General features: G+C 45.4%; 2 protein-coding genes across 3 annotated transcripts in view; both read left to right on the top strand.

Annotated features, from left to right (window-relative positions):
• Nucleotides 1-15985, top strand: part of ALDH16A1 (aldehyde dehydrogenase 16 family member A1) — a 44846-nt gene extending 28861 nt beyond the window's left edge. The window contains exons 16-19 of one of the 2 annotated variants that reach the window (XM_053363784.1): nt 1473-1677; nt 2498-2683; nt 11399-11524; nt 15710-15985. In XM_053363784.1, coding sequence (XP_053219759.1) covers nt 1473-1677; nt 2498-2683; nt 11399-11524; nt 15710-15886 — 694 coding nt within the window. In that variant the 3' untranslated portion in view covers nt 15887-15985. Of the gene's footprint in view, nt 1-1472; nt 1678-2497; nt 2684-11398; nt 11525-15709 lie in introns of those variants that run through there. The other variant, XM_053363785.1, reaches the window with a different exon arrangement.
• LOC128400996 (U2 small nuclear ribonucleoprotein A'-like) lies at nt 4831-5806 on the top strand. Its single transcript, XM_053363795.1, is given in 1 exon segment — nt 4831-5806. A coding segment is annotated over 1 exon segment (768 nt). The 5' UTR covers nt 4831-4863; the 3' UTR covers nt 5632-5806.
• Nucleotides 15986-16306: the final 321 nt, after the last annotated feature.

Raw genomic sequence — 16306 nt, 5'->3', positions numbered from 1 at the left:
ATAGAGGAGGGAGAAAGGTTGTTTTCTGCTGCTCCAGAGAAGCGGACACGGAGCAATGGATCCAAACTACAAGAAAGAAGATTCCACCTAAACATTAGGAAGAACTTCCTGACAGTAAGAGCTGTTCGACAGTGGAATTTGCTGCCAAGGAGTGTGGTGGAGTCTCCTTCTTTGGAGGTCTTTAAGCAGAGGCTTGACAACCATATGTCAGGAGTGCTCTGATGGTGTTTCCTGCTTGGCAGGGGGTTGGACTCGATGGCCCTTGTGGTCTCTTCCAACTCTATGATTCTATGATTCTATGATTCTAAATGTGCCTTGGATGTGTAGATCTGCCCTAAATCTCGCCTGTTTCTGAACAATCTTCTCTACTCCCCCTCCCTGGCTGCCTGTGTTTGTGTGTTGTCTGTTGTCTATGCAAGTGTGAGGTGTCTGCCCACTGCCAGGCCTAGTCATGGCACTTTGGTCCTGCCCATCTTTGGTTCCAAGTTTTAAATCTTGGGTCCAAACTAAGTCAAATGCACTAATGGAAAAATTAGTGCTGAGTTGTGTTAGGGTGCCACCCTGAGCACACTTGACTTACAGAACACGACTCGCTGAACACAGTTTCTCCCTGATGAAGGGAGCAGGAAGGACAGCAGGCGGAGATTCACAGCGGAAGGTGCCATAGCTTAGTGGTACAGTGGAACCTTGGGAGTTGGGCGTAATCCGTTCCGGAAGGACGTTCAAATTCAAAAATGTTCGAATTCTGAGGCACAGCTTCCAATAGGCTGACAGCTAGGCTTTTTGTGGATTGGAAGCTGCGTCGGACGTTCAGGTTCTGAGGAACTTTTCAGAAGTGGAACACCTACTTCCAGGTTTTTGACGTTTGGGAGCCGAAACGTTTGGGAACAGAGCAGTTTGAGAACCGAGGTTCCACTGTGGTGTCAGGAGCCGGCCTGGGACTTTAACTCTTTTTTCTTCTTTTTTTCAAAGAACCCAAAACAGCACAGGCCTAGCGATCACAGCAACTCTTCCCTGGAGGTCTTGCCCCAGTGAGGCAGTTGCGAGGACTGAAGGTCCCTGCCCTCCCACCACTCTCTAAGGCTTCTCCCTTGGGCCCTACCCCAGCAAGGCTTCTTCGCCTTGTCTCTCTTGGCTCCACCCTCTTCATTCCTCTCTCTGTTCTGGGAGGGGAGCTGGTCACAGCAGGAGGGGGAGACTCCCTGGCTTCTTCAGCAGCCTTCACTCACCTCTGCCTTTTTTGCCTCTCTCCCTCTGGCATTTGCCTGGCTCTTGTGGGGAATAGCAGAATGTTGGGCTGGGTGGGGATCTTCCATCTGATCCGAGAGGGGCTCTCCAGGCGTTCTTAGGAAGAGCAACGAAGCCTTTTGTGGTCTCCAAAGTGCACATCGCCAGGAGGTGTGAGACCACCAGAACCCACATTTCCTCTGCCTGCCCTTTCCCCCAATCTAACACGGAGTTGGTCTCCCCAGGTGGGCGAAGCAGACGCCCCATGCCCGGGCGCAGATCTTGTACTACCTGGCTGAGAACCTGGAACTCCGCCGAGCAGAGGTTGCATTGCGGCTGGAGGCGTTGGCCGGTGCCAAGAAAGAGGCGTCTCTGCAGGAGGTGGACCTCTGCGTGCAGCGGCTCTTCTACTGGGCGGCGTACTCCGATAAATACGGAGGAGCTGTGCAGGTGCGAACTGGGCAGGCAGGGCCATAGAGCTAAGCACATGCCACAGGACACTCCCCACCCCTGTAGCTTTTGGGGGACTTGGCTCTACAAGCTTGGAAAGGTTTGGGAGAAGGGCCACAACTCAGCAGGGAAGCATGGGCTTTTCAGGCAGAAGGTCCCAGCTTCAGTTCCTGGCATGTCCCTGTAAAAGGACCCAGCAGCAGAGGATGGGAAAGGCCTTCAGCTGAGATCCTGGATTAAAGAGACACAGAACCTCCTATATCCCAAGGGATGATGCAGCCCAGACTATGGGTCAGCTGCAGTTCCTTCCAGATGCCGAACAGCTGGATGGGAAGTTTTGCACATATCTTTTGTTTGGGTGACCCTGTCTTTTAGTCCCTATCTTTCAATGAGCACCATAGGATGTCTGCACTTAGCCAGATTAGAGAGAAAGGCAGACTTTGGGGAGAGGGCTGGATGGTGGGGGTGTCCACATGGAGCTTCCATTTGGGGGTGGGTTTATTATCCCCTTTCACAGTCTATATTAACCCCCCAAAACCTCACTCACTGAACGCCTTCTGCTTGCTTTTCTTTTTTTAATGCTTTATTGATCACTATCACATCTTTACAACACCATCTTATTATCAAATCAAAAACAACATAAAACACATAAAGAATAGAACAACTTTCAAACAATAAGTTTCTTCATGAACATTAGACTTCCCTTCCCTTCCATATCCGTTACTTAAACTTGTCTGATTTATTATTAACAGAATATTACTGCTTCTGTCTATTTTTCCTTCACGTATATTATCTACAGAAATTACTCTCTCTGTTGCAGGAAACCTCTTTGTACGGTGCCTCCCTCCTCTTTCGGGAACCTCTCGGTGTCGTCGGCATCGCCTGCCCCGATGAACAGCCTCTCCTCGCTTTCATCAGCTTGCTGGCTCCTGCTGTCGTCCGTGGCAACTGTGTGGTGATGGTCCCCAGCGAGCGGTTCCCGTTACTCGCCCTGGATTTCTACCAGGTACGATTCTTTCTAGCCTATCTTGTAGATCTGGGTACAGGGGGTCTGAGTCCCAGGGACCAAATGCAGCGCCCTAGGCCTCTCTGCCTGGTCCTTGTGACTTTTGCCAGGCCACATCCCTTACTAGCTCTGCTTAGTACCCTCCTTGAATGTTTTTGCACTGGCTGTTCCATCCACTTTTGTCTCTGGCACCACTCACCACTGCCATGCGACCCCTGGACGGGATTGTGGCCCTCAGGGATGCAGGAGGTTCCTTGTCCCATTTGTAGATCAAATAAAGTGTATCTCTGTGTCCGCTCCATCCATTGAGATGGTCTTTTATGCAGCTGTCATTTGTTCTCATTGGGTTCATTAGCATTTAAGTGTATAGATCTTAGAACCTTTGATGTGTGTGTGTATGCCAAGATGATTCAAACCAGAGTATCGCTGGGATCTTTCCAGCTGGGATCTTTCTGGGACAGTGTAAGCATAGCTTCTACATGCACCCCTTTTCCTTCCCCTATCTGTTATAAAATGATCCCAAATCCCCACTATAAAGGGGAAGGGTTTATATTGGCCATGTTGCTCAATTTCATATACTTTGACTTGGAATATGAATCTCAGCAACTCACTGCACTTACACCAGTACACCTCAGTTTTTCTCTGACTTGGATTTTAATCTGAGCCAGGGAAGAATTCAACTCCCCTCCTCCTCGTCCCATTAGCTGGCTTCCACCCTCCTCCTCCAACTTCTCACATTACTGCTATTCTGGCAGATATTAACCATAGCTTCTGGTGCATGGCTTGCACAAGATACCAGGAGTCAAGGGCAGGAAGGGGGAGAAATGGAGAGACTGGCACCCATCCTCTTCAGTCAGTAGTAGCAACACCTGAGCAAAGTCAGAGGATGCAGGTGGGAGAAAATCAAACCACATTGCACTTCCAGGGATGTCAGTTTCAGGGCAATGGCATCCACTTTTTTGTTCAGCTGGATGATGGAGGTTTCTCTTCGTCCCATTTGCCTGGGGATTTCTCGCACGGTTCCCTTTTTAAAGAACTTCTGGCATGAACACAGGCAAGTGTGGCTTCTGTGGTTCCCATGAAGGAATGCAGAATCCCTCACTTGGGGAAACCCAAAATCTGCGCTCCGTAAGTTGCATAACTGAAGACGGTAGCAGACGTGTACTTGGCTCTGATATGGGGGGATAATTCAGCTTTTCCAGAGAGGAGCATTTTTTTTTTCTGTTTTGCAAGGAAATGAATAAGAAGGGGGAGATGAAAAAGGTGTTGCTTAGCCACTTCAGTCAAACGTGATTTGCTAACTTGAAGGCAGGAGATGAATATAACACCTCCCCATGAATTTTTCTCTTTCGGGGAAAGAAGAAGCTTTCTCAGTTTCTCTTCCCCACCAGCCTCATTCACAAATGGTGGTGCTTTGGGGATGCAGAATGGAGGAAGTTTTGGGAGGTCATGGCACCCTTCATTTTCCTGCTTGAATAAGCATGATTTTCAAGAAACGAAAGCTTCCTGTTTTCATCCCTTCTGTTCCTAATGCAGTTCTTTTGTGTTCTAGACTCTTCTCCCATGTACAAAATGCACCCTAAATGTTCCCTTTTTTTTTTTAATTAGGAGCGGGCAAATTTTATTAGATAGTTTAATATGTTATAAACCACTTTTGAAGGTTTCTTCCTTAAAAATATAAAGTGGTGTAGAAATTATTATTATTATTATTATTAATAATAATAATAATACAGAACTTGGCTTCGCAACAGTGCAACTTGGTGAGATTAGACATGTATCACGTATAGTTGTCCAGGGAATGAACTCCTCCAATGAAATAATCCCAGGGGATGGGGGGGCAGTGTTAGTTGAGGGAATGTGATGACAGTTTCTATAAAATGTAGGCACAGTGTGAAGAAAGCGGTTTAGAGAAAACCGCTCTCGGAATGACTCAAACCCGCAAGAGGGCAGCAGCAGCAGCCTCCAGTGAAACAGACAAGGGGACAGTTCAGGGCAGGCAAAAGGAAGTTCTTGTTTACATATTATGGGATTAATTTGTGGAATTCTCTGTCGGAAGGTAAAAGTGGTGGCTACAGGCGTAGGGAGCTGTTGATCTGGGGCCCTGATCTGGTGGAATGCTCTGTCACAAGAGACTAGGGCCAAGGTTTTCTTTTGGTGTGCGGCGGCCGCGGGGAGCGAAAATGGTGAAGCTGACGGCGGAGCTCATCGAGCAGGCGGCGCAGTACACAAACGCCGTGCGGGACCGGGAGCTGGACCTGCGCGGATATAAGATCCCTGTGATTGAGAACTTGGGCGCTACTTTGGACCAGTTTGATGCTATCGATTTCTCTGACAATGAGATTCGGAAGTTAGATGGGTTTCCTCTGCTGAAAAGACTGTAAACATTGCTGATGAATAACAACAGGTTAAGCCGAATAGGTGAGGGACTTGAACAGTCTTTACCAAATCTCAAGGAGCTCATTCTTACCAACAATAACATCATGGAATTGGGTGATCTAGATCCTTTGGCAACTGTCAAATCACTAACATATCTGAGTATTTTAAGGAATCCAGTGACAAATAAGAAGCATTATAGGTTGTATGTCATCTTCAAGGTCCCACAAGTCAGAGTCCTGGATTTCCAAAAAGTGAAATTAAAAGAGCATCAGGAGGCAGAGAAAATGTTCAAGGGCAAGCGGAGTGCACAGCTTGCAAAGGATATTGCCAGGAGAGCAAAAACTTTCAACCCAGGTGCTGGCTTGCCAAGTGACAAAAAGAAGGTGGGCCCGTCCCCAGGAGATGTAGAGGCTATTAAGAATGCCATTGCTAATGCCACAACACTTGCTGAAGTAGAGAAGCTGAAGGGTCTGTTGCAGGCTGGTCAGATACCTGGCAGAGATCGTAAAGCAGGCCCTATGGATGAGGCTGAAGAAGAGATGGAGGAAGATTCAATTGCCAATGGATCCTAAAATGCATTTTTCTGCATCTGGGGAGTCTGCAGAATACTCTGTACCATTGTCTGTCAAAGCCTTTTGATTGATTGCTGAAGCGGAATTATTATTTTTTGTAGTTTTTGTTCAGAATCACTCTTGTTAATTTTTTATACTGTACATTTTGAAGTAAAATTAAAACTTTTTTCCTAAACGCAAAAAAAAAAGAGACTAGGGCCCTGCGGGACTTGACATCTTTCCGCAGGGCCTGCAAGACAGAGCTGTTCTACCAGGCCATTGTCCAAGGCACAGTCTGACGCTCTCTCTCCTTCTGTAACATGCATAGAACTCTAGCCCAATGGCTGCCATTAATTTGATTCTGAACTGATTTTAGAATGTATTTCAATGAACTGACTGTGATTTTATGTAAACTGTGCTATTTTTACTGTTGTTAGCCGCTCTGAGCCTGGCTTTGGCTGGGGAGGGCGGGGTATAAATAAAATATTATTATTATTATTGAAGGATATTAGACAGTTTCATGGAGGGTGTCAGTGCATCTGTGGTTTTCCAGGGACCGTTCAGGTTGCAGCAGCTACAGCATCTGGGACAGGTGTCTTCTCAGCCTCTGCTTAAATATTTCCAGTTTAAAAGAGAGGGCATTGCCTTCCACGGCAGCCTCTCCTGAAAGTAGGAATAAATATATCCTAACAACATTCATTGAGGTCGTGGGGTTTTTTTGTTTTTGGTTTTTTTTACTAAAACTGGGGTGGAGAATATTATTACTGATATCAATACTACACTGTAAATACGTGAATACAAGTCATTAATGAAATGAAACAAGCTGTTACCTCCGTATGTTACGTAAAAAGAAACGGCCAACACACAAACACTTTAGTAGCAGGGGCATACGGTGAATTGGCCCGTTATTCATGGATAAATAACGATATAGTAGAATAATAAATCTGTCGAGTTGGAAGGGACCCAAAGTGTCATCTAGTCCAGCCCCTGCAATGCAAACCCCTGCAATATGGTTAGTGATCAATTAATTAATTAATATTGTTATTGGTACTCTGTCTGTTTACCTGTACTTGAGCATGTATTAAATGAACTGGACCAGCAGACATCCCATTATCTGCATTTCATCCATTCATTCATTTTACTTGTGTGCCCTTTTTCGACCCAGAAACTCATTCTCAAAGAGGCTTACAACCAAGAAACGGGGGATTAATTTCAAGCAAATCCTATGAAAACAATTTCACAAGAACGTAGGAAAACATAGCAGCAATTTCATAACATAGCACAACAGTAGCAATTCCATAATAACATGGCAAAACAATAGCAAATATAATAACATACAGAAACCACATTCCAATACAATATAACAAGATTACTTAAGCAGTGGTCAAGTTGCTTGCGGGGTGAGAGGGAACCGGCAACAATAGCATTCCACAATGGCGGCCTTTTCCTACTTCTGCTTTTTCCTTTGGGTGTGTTGATCAGGATACCAGTCTGATTCGGTGTGAGGATTCGAATTTCGTTCCCATTTTTTATGTTCTCGATTTCTTCTTCATGGCCCACTTTCAGATTCGGGGGGGGGGGCGGGAGAGAACCTCGTGTGGCGTTTATGAAAGCATCCAAAGCAGAAACCACGCTCTCTTTGGCAGATGTTGTATATGCATTTCCAGAATTTGTCTTGCCAAGGATTGCAAAATACAGTGCTGAGCCCAGAGTGTTTTGTCCCAATTTAGTCAAGGAATGTGGAGGAGCCTTTCTGTGAGACTCTCCATCTATGTGACCAGGCAAAGCAGAGAGAGAGAGAGAAGGTCGTATCCAATGCTAGTCCTGTTCAGACCCATTGAAACGAATCGGCATGATTAACTAAGGTTTATGAACTTCAGTGGGTCTGCTCAAGAACGCAACCCAGTGGGATCACCAGGCTGGTTCTAGGAGCATGGCAGAGGAGAAGCTAAAATGATGACTCTTCATCTTCATCATGTTGTGAACCCCCCTGCCTTATTACTTCAATCTAGAGGAGAGGATGACACAAGAAACCAGTCAGGTTTAGATTAGGACTCATAAGAGCAAAATAAACTTATATTACTATATTACCATACTAAAGTAAACTTGTTAAACTATCTACTGTAATAAAAGACTTGGAAGTCTCAGCACTGAGTCCCTGTCTGTATAATAAGTTCAAAAAGAAAGCAGCATGTGCTACAGCCCTACCTATCCCAAAACTCTCAGCCCACCTCTATAGTAACTCTAGGGTTGCCTGGAATTTCCCAGACATAGCCTGAGTACTGCAGCTGGAAGCAGTGCCTGGGCGAAAATCACCGAAAATCCAGATGTATGGCAACTGAAGTGTAGATTTTGGTGTGTGACCTTAAAAATAGCTCAAACTTTGTTTATTCAGATCCTGCCAAAAAAGCTCAACAACTTTGGCCAAATTTTTTTTTAAAGTTCAACTTTAGCCAAAACAACAACAACCCTAAGTAGTTCATCAACTAGGACACCATCTCCATTTGATCTATGTGAGTTGGTGGTTCTGCTTTATCACCATTGTTTAGTATAAAGGTAAAGGGACCCCTGACCATTAGGTCCAGTCGTGGCCAACTCTGGGGTTGCGGCGCTCATCTCGCTTTATTGGCCGAGGAAGCCGGTGTACAGCTTCCGGGTCATGTGGCCAGCATGACTAAGCCGCTTCTGGCGAACCAGAGCAGCGCACATAAATGCCGTTTACCTTCCCGCCGGAGCGGTACCTATTTATCTACTTGCACTTTGACGTGCTTTCGAACTGCTAGGTTGGCAGGAGCAGGGACCGAGCAACGGGAGCTCTCCCCGCCGCGGGGATTCGAACCGCCGACCTTCTGATCAGCAAGTCCTAGGCTCCGTGGTTTAACCCACAGCGCCACCCGTGTCCCTATTGTTTAGTATACTTTGATATTAAGAGACACCAGGAATGATAGCTATTAGCAGCTTGAGAAAGAAAAGAGAGTAACTTCCTGAATCAGCACCACAGAATAATGTTCCTTATGCATATAGCCTAACGTCCATTTGTCAGAGAAACCTAAAACTATTAGCCTTTAAAGTACCACAATCCACATATATAAATCGGGAGGCGAGAGCAGAGCTACACGTCCACCTTCCTACTTTGCCACATGTGTGAATGCGCCCCCTCAGGAAAGTAAGGATACTGCAAAACATTTTGTAGCTGGGGCAACCAATGGCTCTTTAGCATAGAAAGCTGTGTAGCTGAAAACATTGAGGATGACAGCTGCAATGGCAACTGGTTTGAGAACAGACAGAAAGACCAAATAAGTCTTATCCCAAGGAGACACAGGGAGTTTCTCCAATTCCCTGCACAGACTCTTCAAGAGGTTCCTGCCAGCAATGCAGCCTCCTTTTCATCAATGATGCATGAATGTACCACTATGTAGTTTGAAATTATCTGTTACTGACAGTCTTTAAACCACTAGGATTAATTCAACAATTTAAGGGGGAAATCAGTCTTCTCCTTGTCAGGAACTTGGGGCCTCTTGAGCAGCAGGTGTTCAGAATCATAAACAAGCTGTAACTCCCTTTCAATTTTTATTTTTAAAAAATCTATTTGTACTACAAGCAACTCCCCATTTACGCAGGGGTTATGTTCGGGGACTTCATGCGTGCCAGTGAAATGCACATAAATGGGAAGCACCTAGTGGCTTGCGAGGAGACCCTCCCTGGAACCCGAAGAGGACATTTTTGGACTCCAGGGAGGGTCTCCTCGTAAGCCACGAGGACTCTCCAAACTTAATCAAGTTTATAATACCGGCAGCTCAGCAGGTAATAGTGAAGAATTCAAAGATGGCTGGCTGCTTTAATCCCAAATCAGTGGTATTGGGAATTATGGCAAAGAGCAATCGTTGGAACACAACATTCATTCAATCAAGGGAATGGCAAATAATTTAGATTTTTACATGTTCTGGCATGGCTTCATAACCTACTAAGTGTGAGGAACCTCTCAGATGTTGCTAAACTGCTGCTTCCATCAGCCTTGTTCACTGACCATGCTCGCTGGGGGTGATGGGATTTGCAGTTCAGCATCTAGCAGGCCAAATGTTCCCCACACCTGACCTACACAAGCAAGAAAGGGCTATCAAATCCCTTCTAAAACCTTTATTTGACTGCAGAAGTCCATCTGGAAGAATAACTGCCTATCTGCACAGTGCGGACACAAAATTTACAGAAAGGATGTCAGACAAAGGCAAGGTGGGAAAGAGAAATGAACACAGAACTTAAAACTATTGCTATATATTGCTGCGTAAAAGCCTCTAAACCAGGCATAGGCAAACTTGGCCCTCCAGATGTTTTGAGACTACAATTCCCATCATCCTTGACCACTGGTCCTGTTAGTTAGGGATGATGGGAGTTGTAGTCCCAAAACATCTGGAGGGCCGAGTTTGCCTATGCCTGCTGTAAGCAACGGCTTGCAGCTTTCTGTTCTCTCTGGTTTGGTGTTCATTTTTATTACTCTAATAAAAAAATGTGTTTATACAAAAATCTGGGAGGGAGTTATAATTTTCCCCTTGAGAGAACTAAAGGCTTATAATAACAAGTGATTTCAAAATTACGCAGTGACTAATTCATAAATCACTGTCACGAAAAGCTTGTAAAATTGCTGGCAGGAACCCTTTGGGATTCGCTCCTCTCTCTTATCCCACTTTAACAGTCACAGCTTCCCACCCTTCAAAAAACAACAATAAATCCTGGAACTGTAGTTTTGTGAAGGGTCTTCTAGCAATTCTGAGCACCCTGAACAAACCACAGTTCCCACAATTCTTCACGGAAAGCCATGATTGTTAAAATGATAGAAGTGTTTGCTTTAAATTTAGCCCAGGTTTCCTTTACTGCTGCCTGGTAAGGAAAATGCTATGATTTTCCCATGAAGGAACATGTAGCTGTCATTATTCTGAAGCAAGAGCCGTCTGCAATGTTCAGGCATTGAATCCCCAACTACTTTTACATGGAATGAAAAGGAGCACACATATATCTGTGGGACTGTATGCTTCTGAAGTGGATGGTGTTTGCCCAATAGTACAGTGTCTGGGTTTTTGGTTTTGTATATTTTCTGACAGATGGCTAAGTGGAGACAGCTGGTAACATGCAGTTGAAAGTCAATGCCCCAGATTTCTTCCTTTTCTACTCTTTTCCCACACAAGATCTGAAAAGTTACATTATCCCTCAAATGTCGATGCGCATTCTGCACAGTCCATTCTCTTCTGTGGCACACCTGAAGTATTCCAACATGTTGTGGATCTCTCCCAGTAGTCCTCTGGGACCCAAATGGGACAAAAAAGTATGCAATTTAGAACTTCAAACTCTTACCACCAGCCAGAAGATTTTGGAGCTGTAGCCAACAAAAGAAATTTCAGGCACTTTTGTATAGAACCCAAGGACAATGGGGTTATTGCATTATTTAAAAAAACAAAAAACCAGATATTACATAATCCTTGGTGTGTTACCAATAAACCCATATTTTAAAATGTGTTTCCAGTTTGCCTCATAGCTTATATGGGACCTTTGAAATCTTGCCTCCAATATTTATTTTGGTGCCGGCCAGTACCATGGTGCAGTCAGGAAATAGTTGCAGAGGCAATACAGGGCACAGTTATTAATTGAACAAAGCAACAACTGTGTTAGCAGGTCTCATCCAGGCTACAATGAACTAACCTCCCAGGCTCTAGTCATGTGACCAGAATTCTCTAGGAGTTTCTCTTAAAGTGCCAGTCACCTTTGCAACAAATGGCATCCATCTCTTCTCTATCAGGTACTAGATACTTCGGACGTCCCTGGTGGAGTGGTGAACATCATCTCTGGCAACCGGGACCATTTGAGCCGGGCCTTAGCTGAACACCAAGATGTGCAAGCCGTGTGGTACTTTGGCTCTAAGGAGGTGAGTATCCCTTGCAAATACTGCAGCAATCTAATGCAGTGTCCCTGGGAGGAAAAATGCAGAATATGCTACCAGGACAGAGCTGAGCTACCTGAGAATCTCTGCTTTCGTTCTGTATAAATAAAGCAAGTTCCAGTTCCTTACATATGCAGTAGTACACCTTCTTCTCTCAGGGAAATGAAGTCATCATCAAGGCTGTACAGTGGTACCTCAGGTTAAGAACTTAATTCATTCTGGAGGTCCATTCTTAACCTGAAACTGCTCTTAACCTGAGGTACCACTTTAGCTAATGGGGCCTCCTGCTGCCGCCGCACAATTTCTGATCTCATCCTGAAGCAAAGTTCTTAACCCGAGGTACTATTTCTGGGTTAGCGGAGTCTGTAACCTGAAGCGTCTGTAACCTGAAGTGTCTGTAACCTGAGGTACCACTGTACGTACTTATTTCTGCACCATGAAGAGGTGAATTCTGTGACCTGTGTAAAAGCACACATGCATGGTTTCTCACGTTGCATGAAGCTCTGCATTTTTAGTATGAAAGAGCAATATCGGAGTGGTATTAGCACATGTTCAATCGCTGGCATCTAGTGGGTTAGAAAACACCCCCTACCTTGCACAGCTGTTGCCAGTCTGTGTAGACATTGCTGAGCTAGATGGACTTGGTATCCTGTGGCCTCACAATGCAACACGCAAACAAGACTTTGCAAAGTATAAAGGTAGAATAGCCACAGCAGCAAACACACAGAAAAACTAAGCAGCTGCTCTGTGATGCCCTAGCTGGCCAGTTAGCTCAGTTGGTTAGAGCATGGTGCTGATAACCCCAAGGTTGCAGGTTCGATCCCTGTATAGAACAGTTGCATATTCCTGCATTTCAGGACTAGATGTTCCTCAGGGTCCCCTCCCAACTCTAGGATACTATGGTTACCATCTTCATTAATGGTAGCATTGAAGAAGGTCTCCAGCGCTCACCAACACTGGGGCAAGGTGCAAATCAATAGGAAATTAGTTCCAATGTTCTGGGGCCACCACCGAGAAGGCCCAGTTTTGTGTGTGCAGATCAACCTAACTGATATTTTGAGGCGGAAACTCAAGGCCCACAAAGCAGAACTTAGGCTGGTGCAGGACTTTATGAGTGAAAATGGTTCTTTAAATAACTTTGCCTCAAGCTCTTTAGGACTCTGAACTTTTAAAGGAAGCTTTGCCCACAGCCGGCACAGCTTCAGAGTTATGCTTCAGACATCTGGCTTCCCCCAGCATCCAGCAGGCCGAATTTTGTGCCCGCTGCAATTTACAGCCCTTCAGAGCTAAGCCCGTGTGAAAATACTGGTATATACAAAGTAGAAAAGTCAGGGGTTATCTTGGAGTGAATGTTTTGAATAATTTTCTATATATAGCTGACAGACAATGAATTGGAAGTTACCCCTTCCTTTTTCCCATTTGTTTTTGCTTTGTATACTCTTATTTTATTTCCCTTTTCACAAGTTTTAAACCTTTTCTTCCCCTTTCTTTATCCTTACTTGTTTTTAAGCATTGGAAAAGGATATTTTGTACTAAATTGTGTGTGAGTGGACTTAATAAACTTACAATAATAATAGAGCCAGCCCCAGGTGAAGTCCATTCCAGTAGCCTAGTTTTGGAGCTAACCAGTCTGGTACAGCCACCTTCTGCTCCAGCTGAAATGGTCTGACTGACCCCCAAAGGCTCACTCCTCCATTGTCTTCTGAGACAGACATACGCCAACAAAAACAGGGCACAGATGACTAAGAGCGAGTCCAACTGCTCCAGGCAGGGTTGTGACTGGTGTACAAGCTTGAGCTTGTAGAAAGTGTTCCTGCCTATAGCTGCTACCTGCGACTCACTAGATGAGGATGAATCCAGGAGTTCCTCCCAAGCTACCAGGCAGATTAATTTTCAGCTTCTCTTCCTACCTATTAGTATACTGGCACATCTCAACCTCTATCAGTAGCTGTGTGCACATCATACATTTAAAGCACATTTCCCCTCCCTTCAGGAACTGTAGTTTGTTCAGGGTGCTGGGAATTGTAGCTCTGTGAGAAGTAAACTACAGTTCCCAGAATTTTTGGGGGGGGGTATATGCTTCAGATGTATGGTTAATACGCAGCCAGTGTTTCTCATCTGTAGAAAGTCTGAGAACGGATTGTCTGCTTCTGAGAAATCTGCTGCTTCTGCATTCCTGTCTCAATACACAGAAGTGTGTCAGGGGAAAATTTAGCAGGGCTACAGGACTCTCTGAAATGGGCTTTTTTTGGATTGAAGCCAGAGCCCATTAAGTGGTCTCGGCTCAACCTGAAAAGCAATTTTATTCTGTCCACCAATGGCCCCTATAGGTAAAGGTAAAGGGACCCCTGACCATTAGGTCCAGTCGTGGACGACTCTGGGGTTGCGGCGCTCTTGCTTCATTGGCCGAGGGAGCCAGCGTACAGCTTCCAGGTCATGTGGCCAGCATGACTAAGCCGCTTCTGGCGAACCAGAGCAGCGCACGGAAACGCCGTTTACCTTCCCGCTGGAACGGAACCTATTTATCTACTTGCACTTTGACGTGCTTTCGAACTGCTAGGTTGGCAGGAGCAGGGACCGAGCAACGGGAGCTCACCCTGTCATGGGGATTCGAACCGCCAACCTTCTGATCGGCAAGTCCTAGGCTCCGTGGTTTAACCCACAGCGCCACCCGTGTCCCCCAATGGCTGCTACCTAGGTTTAATTAAGGTGCAGCCAAGAGAGAGAGAGAGAGATTACTGCCTGTAGGCTTCGCATGAAAGGGAAGAAAAAGAAGGTTATGTAACATTGCTTAATGATTTTTTTTAGGTTTTTGTGGAGAAATGCCCAAGCCCAGCCCTTGATAATAGTGAGGCCTTTATAGGGAGGTAGTGCATTGCCTTTGTTATTCAAGCCTGGCAATCAACTGTGTTTGGGTGAGATAATGGTTCTGGAGAATCCAAATATCTCTAAGAGCAGTAACAACTTTGTATTCTCCAGAACCATCCCTATTCTCTCAGGATCAGTCTGGAGGCCAAAAGTACATTTTACCTCACCCGAACGCAGTTTGTCATGGTTTCCTCAGGGAGAAAACCAACAGTGACGGACAAACGTCTCTGAAAGACACCATGCCTGCCGCTACGCGTGTTACACTGAGATCCTCTGACGGGGCACTTGTGGTGGTTCCACATTCCCCTGAGGTTTGGCTTTAGTGTGGCAGGCCTTGTCCTGTGGAACTCCCAGCCTGTATTGGTTTGGCAGAAACCACCCCCTTCCTCCTTTTATACGTCTTCTGAAAACTACTGTTTAGACAGGCCTTCACAATCTGAATTTTTCTTTTGACCAACCAGTATTTCCTGATGTTTCTATTTTGTTTTATAGATGTTTATGAACTGATTCTTTGGATTTTTTTATGTTCTGTCAACCACCTTGATATATATACAATGAAAGCACAGATTATAAAATTTCACATTAATAAATATTTTTTATCATTTATTAGACATTATTAGTCGCTTGTTACCTTAAAGGTCACCAAGTGATTTACGTTTAATAATACAGTGGTACCTCAGTTTACATATGCTTCAGGTTACATACGCTTCAGGTTACAGACTCTGCTAACCCAGAAATAGTGCTTCAGGTTAAGAACTTTGCTTCAGGATAAGAACAGAAATTGGGCTCCGGCGGCGCGGCAGCAGCAGGAGGCCCCATTAGCTAAAGTGGTGCTTCAGGTTAAGAACAGTTTCAGGTTAAGAACAGACCTCCGGAATGAATTAAATACTTAACCTGAGGTACCACTGTACCTGAATAGGCCTAAGGCCAGCAGCACACAGCAGTCTTGACCCCCATGACGGCAATGGGGCACACTGCTGATGCTATGGGCCCCATTTAGGGGTTTGTGACCCTCACCAGGTAGATCACTGTTCAAGGGCATACTCTCAGCTCATAGGGCCTGATGCTGAGGCCTGTCAAGACAGCGGGACTGAGCACATACATGAGAATATTTCCCAGAAGCCTCTGCAGTGGGCATGAGTTCCACATGATAGATAAGTCAATTGGGGGCAGAAATGACCCCTGAAGATCAAGAACTTTTTTTAAAAAAAACCTCTGCCCGAGATCAATGAAGGTACCCCTTAACTTGGAAGAGTTCCAATTCCTCTGCTTTATTTTGTTTTTATTTCCCCTTCCGCCTAGGGTTCTGCACTTGTTGAATGGGCCTCGGCTGGGAACCTGAAGAGGACCTGGGTGAATTATGGAGCGGAGGAGCGTTGCTGGGCTGACCCACGAGAGGGGGCTGGGGAAGAGTTTCTCTACCAGGCCACGCAGTGTAAAAGCGTTTGGATGCCCATGGGCGATATATTTGCCAACTGAGCCGCTGGATCAGTGGGGCTGAACTGAAAAGCAATCAGGGTTGGGAAACATTGAGTTTGAGAATAAAGATCGTTTGGTAGTTTTTTATATATAAGAAAACCCCTCTGATGTGGAAATGTTTTTATATTTTTAGCTGGTTGAATCTGTTCCTTATCCAGGAGAATCAATGGTTGCCATCTTCCCTGGTCCCATTCACAAAGCTCCACTCCCTTCCAATGAAACCAGCCCCCTCCCCTGCCATGTAGGGATTAGGTCAAGGGTTCAGAACTGGATGTGGGCCAAATGCTTATCTCCCCTCCGCCAAGCCCTGCAGACTAGGCAAGGGTGCTCACCTGTCAGCCATGAATATCACAGAGACGTCAGGCAACCTATTTTTGCTCCATGTGATTCTCTGAAGCCCTGACAATCAGGTGACAGGCA

This window comes from Podarcis raffonei, chromosome 13 (assembly GCF_027172205.1).
Source record: "Podarcis raffonei isolate rPodRaf1 chromosome 13, rPodRaf1.pri, whole genome shotgun sequence".
Lineage (NCBI taxonomy): Eukaryota > Metazoa > Chordata > Lepidosauria > Squamata > Lacertidae > Podarcis > Podarcis raffonei.
Note: the sequence above shows the minus strand (reverse complement) of the source record. Positions and strands in the feature narration are given on the sequence as shown.